Here is a 12051-nt window from a genome sequence, read left to right on the forward strand (position 1 = left end):
TCAACTGTTACACTCACACATCCACATGCACATTCACTCACGTGCACAGTGTTGGGATTTAGAGATTCTTTTATTGCTGCCGTATAATCTGCCTTATGATAAATGCATTAATAACATGTTCTACAGTATTATTTTATCAGTAATATTGTTTACAGGGTTCATATTGGATTGAATATGTTTGTCGTCACATTCATTCTATTCACAGGTTGAGTTCATTCTATACACAATGCATAACTGTGCTTGTTTAGAGTTGATGTTCTATCCAAGAGGGTTTTAAGCTTCACTGGTGAGAGTGTCCAGGTGATACATGTTGAGGGAGGATGAGAACATAGCAGGTTAATTGCATGCATGCTTACAATACACATAAATCTAGTAGCAGGCCTGAGCGAAGGCCCAAGTGTCTTCTGCTTCTTATTTGAGACTTGCGCCAATTCAGTCTACTTAGTGATTGAGGACGAGGGTCCATTATTAGCCCTTAGAGGCCCTGAAGCTTGAAGTTATTACCTTAAAAGGAAGGTGTTATCAAAAAGAGAAGTTATATGTCTGTTCATAGTTATTAGAGATGTACAAGATGTACCCTTGTCTGTAAACAATGACTGGACATAATGTATTTTTGACCTGTATTTGACGTGTATGTGGGGGTGTGATCCTCTATGCTATAAAACCAGAACTCAGTGTATTTTTGTCAGAGCAAATAAGCCATATGCTGACGGTTGTTCTCCGTTGTCAATAAACTCATCGTTTGATTGCACTTTTCTGGGCCTCCGTCGTTTGTTGTCTGGTCTACAGTTGAATGATCTCGCTTCAACAGACATACACAGAGGTACGCGCACACAGTCATTCACGTGCACTCACGTAGACATACGGGTATGCGCACACACAGGCACTCACGTGCTTGTGCACATAGACACAGACACAGAGTCTGCAGCACACTGTGGGGGTTTTATGATGGGGTCGCTCCTATAAAGCTGGATGTGACTAACAAAGGGGTGAAGATTGTTTCAGAGGAACACCGGCCTCGTCTTCCCTTCTAGGAGTGCATCCTTAAATGAAGATGAATAAAGATGAATAAAGGTTTTGTAAAAATAACTACTGAGTTCCGGTGCCATCTCTGGATCCCTCGACGAATAAAAGAACCGGGGTAAAAACTGATTTCGTAACACTGCCCTCACGTCTGAATTCAAAATAGGCACATTAAATTTGAATGGTGCTAGAGATGAGGTGAAAAGACCTGCTTTTTTCGAGCTCATGGACTTAAAGAAATTAGATATTATGTTGGTCAAGAAACTCATAGTACTGGTGACAATGAGAGTGACTGGAGGAAGTGCTGTGGGGGAAATGTTTTTTTAGTCATAAGTCCAGTTGTAGTGGAGGTGTGGGGATTGTGTTCTCTAAGAATATTTTACCAGTTTCTTGCGAAGCAGAGGAAATAATCAAGGGGTGTTTGCTGAAAGTTAAAGTCGAATATGAAAATGTGAATATTGTTTTTCTCAATGTATATGCACCAACTAAAGGAGTGGACAGAATGGGTTGTTTAGATGTCCTGTGTGATACTGTTAAGGTTTCTAGCGATGATGAGTATTTGTTTTTGTGTGGGGATTTCAATTGTACTGCTAACCCACCTTTGGATAGGAACCACACAGAACTTCATCCAGCATCCTCTCGCAGGCTTAGGCAGCTGGCTGCAGCTGTGCACCTGTCAGATGTGTGGAGGTTTTTCAATGGACATCAGAGACAGTACACATGGAGTCACTCTAAGGACAATCATTTATCTTTGGCGAGACTGGATCGCATATACTCATTTAAACAGCATTTGAGTATTTTTAAGGACTGTCAGATAACCCCTGTTGGTTTCTCTGATCATTGTCTGGTTCATTGTTCTGTTTTCATTAAAAATGTTCGTGTACGGAGTGCCTACTGGCATTTCAATACGGCCCTGTTACATGACAAAACTTTTAGGACAGCCAAAGGGGCTTTGGTCAGGTCACGTTTCCTCAGTGTTACGGAGATGGATGCCCCATCTGACTTTTTCTTTGGACTGGAAAAGAAGAATGGGCAAAAAAAAATTATTCACTCTCTAATGTCTGACAGTGGCTCAATAATCTCAGATCCTTCTGAGATCAGAAAGTTCGCTATCAGCTTTTATGAGGACCTTTTTAAGAGTGATTTCTCAGAAAATCCTAGTTTGTGCAATAGATTCTTCAGGGGACTCCCTCAGGTGGCGGCTGAAACCAATCGAAAACTGGAGGTTCAGCCAACTTTGCATGAACTTCATACTGCTCTGATGAGTTTTCAGAATGGTAGGGCTCCTGGCATGGATGGTCTTCCTGTTGAGTTCTACAAAGCCTTTTGGTTGGTGAGGATTTGCTGGAGGTTGTCACGGATAGTCTGCAGAGAGGCTTGCTGCCTCTGAGCTGTAGAAGGCCGGTAATCACTCTGCTGCCAAAGAAGGGAGATCTACGCAGTTTGAAGAACTGGAGAGCAGTCTCGTTGCTCTGTACGGACTATAACATTTTCTCCAAAGTCCTGGCCACCAAGCTTCAAGACGTGATGGCTTCTGTTGTTCATGGGGACCAAACGTATTGGCGTACATGCTGATAAGTGATAATGTCACTTTGATTAGAGATGTTCTGGACCTCTCTAGGTCTTTGGGTATAGATGTTGGTCTCATTTCTCTAGACCAAGAAAAAGCTTTTGACCGGGTTGAACACCAATATCTGTGGCACACTTTAGCTGCTTTTGGCTTCAGCCCAGGTTTTGTAGCCATGATTCAGGTTCTGTACCGTGACATTACGAGTGTCCTGGAAATAAATGGGGTCTTGAGTGGTCCCTTCAGTGTTCTAAGGGGGGTGAGGCAGGGCTGTTCTTTGTCAGGGATGCTGTATTCCCTGGCAATTGAACCTTTGCTTCACAAGTTAAGACAGGACTTGTGTGGTGTTTATATCCCTGGGTGCAATGTTTCTTTAAAGTTGTCAGCTTATGCCGATGATTTAATTGTCCTGACCAACTCACAGAAAGATATCGAGGTTTTAGAGAACACAGTTTCTCTTTTTGGTTGTATTTCTTCTGCCAAAATAAACTGGGAAAAGAGTGAGGCTGGAACTGTGACAGGTCAGCTGGGGGATCAGCTCAGTCTGCCTGGAGGTTTGATCTGGAGAATCGGTGGGCTTAAGCATTAAGGGGTGTTTTTAGGCAATGACACTTTTTTGCGGAAGAATTGGGAAAATGTGTTGGATAGAGTCAACGGTCGGATTTTAAAATGGAGGTGGGTTTTACCTAACATGTCATACAGAGGTCGGGTTCTTGTTATCAATAATCTGGTTTCTTCTGCTTTGTGGCACCGGTTGACTTGTGTTGATCCGCCACTTACCCTCTTGTCTAACATTCAAAGGATCCTGGTGAACTTTTTGGGGGTAAGTTGCACTGGATTCCTCAGAGTGTCCTTTTTCTCCCTAGAGAGGAAGGAGGACAAGGTCTGGTCCATTTGGCCAGTAGAGGGGCTGCTTTTGGCTTTCACTTTATTCAGAGGCTGCTTACAGGACCCCATGATCTAGTATGGAGGAGGGTATTGTGCCGAGGAGCCGAGGGATAGACAGAGCACCATCTAGACCAGGCTTGGCCAACTCCAGCTCCCAATAAACTGGAAGTGTTTGAGGAACAAAGAGAAACAGAAAAATTCAGCTGATTATCCTGTAAAGACACTCTGACCAAATTGACTCAGTGAAGCAGATATTTTATTGAGGATTGACAGAAAACTGCATCGAGCAGGAGATGATTTGATGTGGAAGAACAGAATATAGAGAATTTGAACAGATCAAGTCAAACATGAAAGGTTCCAAATGTTTCCACTCGGCCTGACTCCTCAGAAATATTTCTATCATGAACACATGAAGAATCCAAAGCATCAATCAGATGGAAGATGATCAGATTTCAGAACTGGACTCAGAAACACTGAAGAGTCAAAGTTGGATTGGATATTTCTACACTGTGCCTGAGTTCAGTGTCTCCAACATCCTTTGTACTTACTGATTAGAAAGACAACACGTTGGACTGTCTCTGGATCATATTAGTGCCATGAACCACTTTACTGAGTCACCATGAGAGAAGCAGTAGAGTAAAGCTCACACTGACAACATTAGAACAACGTGACAGAAACACATGTATTTGTGGAGAACACAGAGTTTAGTTTGTGACATCAGAGAGGCAGGGAGCTGTTCACACACACTGTAGTACTGATCATTAAACAGCAGGGGGCGTCCTCACTGCATTCAGAGCACAGCTGGCAGCTCACACCTGCTCTGCTCTGCATAATAACTCGCTGTGGAGTTTCTGTAGTAATATTTGACATGTGCTGTTACATAAGTACAAATATCTGTGTGAAATACATGTATATTAATAAAGAAAAAGCACTAATTCAAAGTATTTTTTTTATAAACGAGACATTTTTTGAAATAATTGGATAAAATATGAAAGCATACATGATGTTCCCGCCTTAGCAGGCCCTGATGTCCACATCAAAAATCAATTCCTTGCATTCAATTGACTATCAGTTGCCATAAAATTACAAAATAATATAATACTTTATATAATATACTTTTTCATTTTATGTTTAAATGATATAAATTCAATGACATTTCTGACATGTTTTGGGAATTTTTTATGCAACAATTTATTCTTGAGACAAAAATCATTTTGGAAGTAATTCCCTTTTTTTCTGCAGGGATCACCAAAGCAGATGGATCTACATGTTGTGATTGGCACAGATTTGATGTCAGATGCATTAAACTGCTCTACCTTACACAAACATTGCACCAAAAAACTGCTAAACAAACTGACTGTGCGCTAAGTCGAGATGTCGGTGCTCATCAACAATCAATAAGTCATTTATTTCTAATAGGCTTTGTTAAAAGTAATATGCCGTCTGTCAACAAAAACAAAACAAGCCGTGGTGTACATCTGAAGATGTAGCATAGCGCAGTATCAGGAAAAAAGCCATATAGACAACTGCCTAATGCTTCTTTACATGCTTTATTTATGCAAGGCCAAGAATCTCCCAAAGTTTTTGATAGCTGATGGTAATTGTTTAAACTGCTTTGGTTCTAATATCCAATCTGCTTCTCATCTCCTTCAGTTTCTGGGCCTTCTCTGTGTCTTCTTTCTCCTCCATCTTCTCAATCAGGAGCTCCAAGGGGACAATAGTGGACACTGAAGCAGCTTTCAGAGCGATCTGCTCCAGGCTGACAACATGTTGGTAGGACTCATTTAGCCACTTTTCTTTCTCTGCTGTCACTTGGATCATTTCCTTTTCAAGATTTTTTAACATGACTGACATCTTCTCACTTTCTTTTTGATACTTTTCATAGTTCTGTTGTATTTCTGGATTATTCAGTGTTGGATTGCCTCCTGTTAGTTTATTAATTTCACTCTGTTTTCCTTCCAAAAGCTCTGCCTTCTCCTTACATTCTAACTTATTCTTTTCATACTTCTTTTTCATTTCTTCATTGGTCTTCTTCACTCTCTTTGTTTTGGTCACATATCTCCAATTGTCTTTCACATGTTTTGATGCAGGACACTTCTTGGGACAAACAGTGCAGCTGCCTTTCTTCATGACCTCACAGTGTTCAGGTTTCCATGCCATTGTGCATCCAGGATAGTTCTCCTCACAGACTGTACAGCAGACAGCTGCGTCAAAGAAAATAAACCCCACATCCCACTATCAGTGGGTTCTTTCTCTTTGTAGACCTCATCAACTTCTACAGTGAACTTCTCATTGTTCTTCATCTCTTCCTTAAGTTTATTTATCATTTTTTGGAGCTTCAGAGCTTCTTCTCCATCTCTATTTAAAGTTTCTTGCTTCTTTCTTGCTTCTTGAATCTGTTTTTCTGCTTCCATTTTTTTATCTTCCTGTTTTTTCAGAGCTTCTTGCATCGATCTGATTTCTCTTTGTTTTAGTTGAATATACTCGATTCTCTCTTTCAGGTTTTGGATGCAGGCTTTCAGTCTGATTCGTTCATTTAACACTTCAGCTATTTTCATCACTTTTTGAGGACTAGATTTTTCTAAGAAGTCTGTCAATTGATCCATGTTTTTCTGTGTAAGATCCCATAAATTTTCTGAAATTGTGTTTTCCTCTGCTCGCTTTTCACACTGGCAGTTATCAAACAAGAAGTGAACAGGCTCGTTCTTCTCATTTTTGGCACATTTAATATTCCCAACTTCAAGAGCTTTTAAAGGATTATCAGGCCTGTTTCCATCTGAGTGTGTGATGAGAGCTGTGATGTTTTTCTCCATGTCTTTTCCAAACAGAGACGTCATTGAATCAAAGACATACATCAGTCGGTCACTCAGTCGATTCACACTGGCCTTCATCACCAGACCCACTGCATGAACTTCATGAACTCCGTCATCTGATCGAAACAAGTCCAATAATCTTTCACTGATGATGTCATCATGTTCCAGTCCTCTGGTGTCTCCATATCCAGGAGTATCAATGATGGTCAGAGAGTAGGGCAGGGTTTCATCTTCAAACCCAAAGATCTCGTACACGATCACATCTGATGTCTGACTTTTTTCCTCACTTACGATCTGAAACCAGACTTCATCCTCCCGCTTTACCCCCATGGTGTAGCTGAGCAGAGCATTGATCAGAGTAGATTTTCCTGCTCCTCTTTCACCCACAAGTAAGATGGTTTTATTTATCTTGTTAATATTTTTTTCTCCAACAGTCATTCTTGTCAGAGTTCCAGTCTTCTGTTTTTTTTGTGGTAGACAGCAGGAGGTCCATTAGATTTCCAATCACTCTTGGAGATGATGCTCTCATATATCCTGCAGAGAAAGCAGAGACCATTTTAATACACAATGACATCATTTGTGTAACTGCAGTAACTGTTTTCTATTCTGTCAGTACGTTGCGAATGACTGTTCAGACTTTACTGGCTTTGAAGGTTTGTTCTGAAACATGGAGAATGGTTTTTCATTTTCTTCCTCATAACATCAGTTAAAGTCTCAGCTCATGCTGCTGTTCAGTCTACTAGTCTGCTGTGTCAGTGTGTTTATGTATGAACACTCTGTCGTAAACTGGCTGTGTGCAGGTAGGTGAGGACGCAAATGCAAAAATCACGGCAACAAAACTTAAACTCAAAATGCAGCTTTATTTGCTGAACGGCAAAAAGGCAATACAAAAGTAATCTGGGAAATACTGATGAAAACACTCAGAAGGAAACACGTGGAGAGTCACATAGCTATGAGGGAGGATGCGACATGGAACTGAGGGAGACCCAGACATAACTACACAGAAAAGATAACGAGGGACGTGGGAGCACACGGGGAACACAGCTGACACAAATAATCATAACGAGACAGGGCAGGACCAAACACAAGATGACATACAGGAAACTATAAAAGTAAAACAGGAAGTACACAGAGATGCAGACTGGAAGGGGAGAGAGAGCAAGGAGGGGCATGAAGGAGAGCACCGACATGACGGGCTGGGGAAACTTGGAATAAAATGGAAGGAGGAGAAACAAGGCACAAGGACTCACATAACTATTTAAACACAGACACAGAGGCAGACCGAGGGCAAAGACACAAAGGGAAATCTAATAAAGCAAACTGAACAGAAGGAGCCACAGAATACAAGTGAAGTCAAAAATAATACAGAATGATCAAACAATGCACGAAAATCAAAACAATGGGTCAAAATGGCAGGGGCCATGACACACTCACCGTAGTGTATGTTACCAATACATGAAATCCAACTGTAATTGTGCTACCAATATGAATGCATTATATTTGGTCCAGTTAATACATAGCTATCATTTACATGTTGCACATTGTCAGCAGCTGAAACAAGAAAACAGTTGGAGACTAGTATCTGTGAATGTCTTCTGACTTTTATAAAGGTAAAAAACTACAGCAGTGAATCAGAGACTCTTTGGATTTGGGTTTGGTGGGGTTGAGCTGGACATGTGTGGGAACTGATAAACATTTACATCATCCTTTTCCAACACAAAATGGTCAATCTGGTTTTTTTTTCTTTCTGAATAGGCTTTCACTGATTTTGTGAGGTTTTGTTTATGTCATAACACTTGGTACTTACATGTTTAAAATAACAATTTGAATGATTGATTTACTGTTTTATAGTCCTATACATTTCTCTTGCTGAGGAAAGGACTTTTTTTTGCTAAAAAATAAAATAAATCATGTAGCATTTACACCTAAGTAAGTACTAAGTAACACACAGTCAAAGGAGTTTGCAAAGAAAAGCGTCTGGACTTCTTTGAGTTGCTTGAAGACGTTTCACCTCTCATCCGAGAAGCTTCTTCAGTTCTAAGGTCAAATGGCCGAGAGTCCCAGATTTAAACCCAGTGGGAGTATATACCCCAAAGAGGACAAAGGACCCCTGGTGATCCTCTAATCACATGCGACAAGGTGTGGCGGGTGTGGTACCTAATCAGCCAGAGTTTCGGGTGAGCTCATTGTGAAACCTGGCCCCACCCTATCATGTGATTTCCTGAGGTCAGATGGCCCAGGATGTGAGTGGGCGTTAAGGCGTCTGGGAGGAACTCAAAACTGGATTATAGATGGCAGACAGTTGGTGTCGTAAACCACCGCCTCTGTTCAAAGATGGTCGCTCACAGTGGACATAGATGGCCTCTTTCACTCCTCTTTCAAACCATCTGTCCTCTCTGTCCAATATGTGAACATTGGCATCCTCGAAAGAGTGACCTTTATCCTTAAGATGCAGATGGACTGCTGAGTCTTGTCCTGTGGAGGTGGCTCTTCTATGTTGTGCCATGCGCTTGTGAAGTGGCTGTTTGGTGTATGCTGTACAGTGCAGTGAGGAATGCCCGGACCTCTACATTGAGAGACCAAACAGCCACTTCACAAGCGCATGGCACAACATAGAAGAGCCACCTCCACAGGACAAGACTCAGCAGTCCACCTGCATCTTAAGGATAAAGGTCACTCTTTCGAGGATGCCAATGTTCACATATTGGACAGAGAGGACAGATGGTTTGAAAGAGGAGTGAAAGAGGCCATCTATGTCCACTGTGAGCGACCATCTTTGAACAGAGGCGGTGGTTTACGACACCAACTGTCTGCCATCTATAATCCAGTTTTGAGTTCCCTCCCAGACGCTTTAACGCCCACTCACATCCTGGGCCATCTGACCTCAGGAAATCACATGATAGGGTGGGGCCAGGTTTCACAATGAGCTCACCCAAACTCTGGCTGATTAGGTACCACACCCGCTTTCACACCTTGTCGCATGTGATTAGAGGATCACCAGGGGGTCCTTTGTCCCTCTTTGGGGGTATACTCCCACTGGGTTTAAATCTGGGACTCTCGGCCATTTGACCTTAGAACTGAAGAAGCTTCTCGGATGAGAGGTGAAACGTCTTCAAGCAACTCAAAGAAGTCCAGACGCTTTTCTTTGCAAACTCCTTTGACTACGATGACCTGGATGACTGAGAACCTTCACAGACATAAGTAACACACAGCAGTAAGTAAGTAACACATTCCCCTGTCCCCCATTTTGTTTAGAGTATATCTCATGATTAGTTCACTTTCTTAAGTTACTTTTTATGTTAATGGTACTCACATAATGAGCTGTGAGGATCAAAAGGAAGTGATGGCACCTGGGAAAAAAATATGAGAGAAAATAAATCCAAGCAGACACCCCCCCCAAAAAAAAATAAATCAATGCAATTCAGGTTTATTAATATATCACCAAATCATCTACTGTGTTTTATACTGTAAAGACCTTACAGTGTTGTGGGGAAAGGCTCAGCAATCAGACAACCCCTATGAGGAAGTACTTGGTGACAGTGTGAAGGAAAAACTCTGTTTTAACAGGAAGAAACCTTCATCAGAATAATGCTCAGGGAGGGGCGGCCATCTGCCACGACTGTTTAAAGCAGGGGTCGGCAACCCTGGGAACGCATGCAACAGCTGGCTTGCGAAGGGTTAACTGATGGCACGACCATAGCTGGACTGGCCATAGGGCATACCGGTAGGCCGATGGTGATTTTTTGTTTTTATGGGCCGATGGGTTTTTGTTTTTTAACAGCATGAACAATGAAAGGTGGTGGATCAATCAATCAATCAAAATTTATTTATATAGCACATTTAAAAACAACAGTTTTGATCAAAGTGCTTCACAAATTATGAAAATAAATAAAATAAGACAAATACAACGCAAGACGAGACAAACATAGAAACCAACCAAATGATAATCAAACTATCTTACATCAAAGCCAGAGTAAAAAGATGGGTCTTTAAACGAGATTTAAAAGACTGAACAGTCTCAGCAGAGCGAATGGCAATAGAGAGGTTGTTCCACAGTCTAGGAGCTACAATAGCAAAGGCACGGTCGCCTCTGGTTTTCAACCTAGACTTAGGTTGCATTAAAAACATCTGGTTAGAAGATCTTAGTGCTTTTATAGGATTATACAAATGAAGAAGTTCTGTTAAATAGCTAGGGGCAGAGTTATTTAAGATTTTATAAGTGAATAAAAGAATTTTAAAATCAATGCAAAATTTCACAGGAAGCCAGTGTAACTTGGCGAAAACTGGAGTCATATGATCATGCATTCTGGCACCCGATAAAAGGCATGCAGCAGCGTTCTGTACTAATTGCAACCGGTAAAGAGAGGAGTGAGGGAGGCCTAAATAGAGGGAGTTACAATAGTCCATTCTAGAGGTAATGAATGCATCAATAAGCTTTTCAAGGTCCTTGAGGGAGAGGAAAGGCTTAGCTTTAGAAATCTGACGTAGCTGATAGAAGCTGGATTTAACCACAGTAGATACTTGTTTCTCTAATTTGAAGGAGCTATCCAGGAGTACCCCAAGGTCTCTTACAACGCTGGAGAGGTAGCTGGCAAGTGGGCCAAGGGTAACAGTTAGTTGGTTCAATGGAATATGGCTGTCAAAGACAATAACTTCAGTTTTACTGTCATTCAAGGTTAGAGAGTTTTGAGATAGCCAGGTTCTCACATCATGAAGACAGTTAAACAATGTATGCAATGGATCTCTGATATTCAAACCCAAAGGGAAATAAATTTGAATGTCATCGGCATAACAATGGAAAGAAATATTATATCTTTGGAAGATAGATCCCAAGGGCAACATGTACAGAGAGAATAGCATAGGGCCCAAAACAGACCCCTGGGGCACCCCACAGAGGAAAGGAGCAGAGGAGGAGGAGTATTGCCCCATTGTGATAGAGAATGACCTCTCTGAAAGATAAGATTTAAACCATGATAAGGCTGTGCCCTTAAGGCCAACTACTTGCTCTAACCTTGATAATAAAATGTTATGATCTACTGTGTCAAACGCAGAAGTCAAATCCAGTAAGACTAGAACCACAGAGCAACCTGAGTCTGTGGTTAAAAGGAGATCATTAAAAACTCTTAGCAAAGCTGTCTCAGTACTATGTCGAGGCTTGAAGCCCGAGTGGAATTTTTCAGAAATACCATTGGAGTCTAAGAAGGTCTGAAGTTGTTTACAGACCACCTTTTCCAGGATCTTTGACATAAAGGGAAGCTTAGAAATCGGTCTATAATTTGAAAGAACACTGGGGTCAAGATTGTCAGGATGCTGGCCGATGTGTAAAAATAGCTCAGTTGTTTGGTGGTGGCTATGGCGGAGCTTCCATAGAGGCCAGCAGGTGGATGAGGGAAGGGGAGGCAGGAGGAGGAGAGACCCGAGGTGGCCGCCGGTCTGAGTGTCAGGTGAACTGAACTACAAGTAAGAAGTTATGACCTGCAGTCTATCTGGGTCAGATATAAACCAAGTTTAGGTTAAACTGCAGGAATGTCTTAAAGACATAAAGACCTGGATGGCCGCTAACTTTCTGCTTCTTAATTCAGATAAAACTGAGGTTATTGTACTCGGCCCTGAAAATCTTAGAAATATGGTATCTAAGCAGATTCTTACTCTGGATGGCATTACCTTGGCCTCCAGTAATACTGTGAGGAACCCTGGAGTCATTTTTGACCAGGACATGTCCTTCAATGCACATATTAAACAAATATGTAAGACTGCTTT

The 12051-nt window shown here is 41.5% G+C and overlaps 1 protein-coding gene across 1 annotated transcript; it reads right to left on the minus strand.

The window, feature by feature from the left end:
* Nucleotides 1-3385: 3385 nt before the first annotated feature.
* Nucleotides 3386-6729, minus strand: LOC120435350. Its single transcript, XM_039604785.1, has 4 exons — nucleotides 5963-6729; nucleotides 5116-5237; nucleotides 3538-3640; nucleotides 3386-3452 (listed from the first exon to the last, which is right to left on the minus strand). The coding sequence occupies exons 1-4, from the start codon at nucleotides 6727-6729 to the stop codon at nucleotides 3386-3388; spliced, it is 1059 nt and encodes a 352-aa protein (XP_039460719.1).
* Nucleotides 6730-12051: the final 5322 nt, after the last annotated feature.

This window comes from Oreochromis aureus, linkage group 3 (assembly GCF_013358895.1).
Source record: "Oreochromis aureus strain Israel breed Guangdong linkage group 3, ZZ_aureus, whole genome shotgun sequence".
NCBI lineage: Eukaryota > Metazoa > Chordata > Actinopteri > Cichliformes > Cichlidae > Oreochromis > Oreochromis aureus.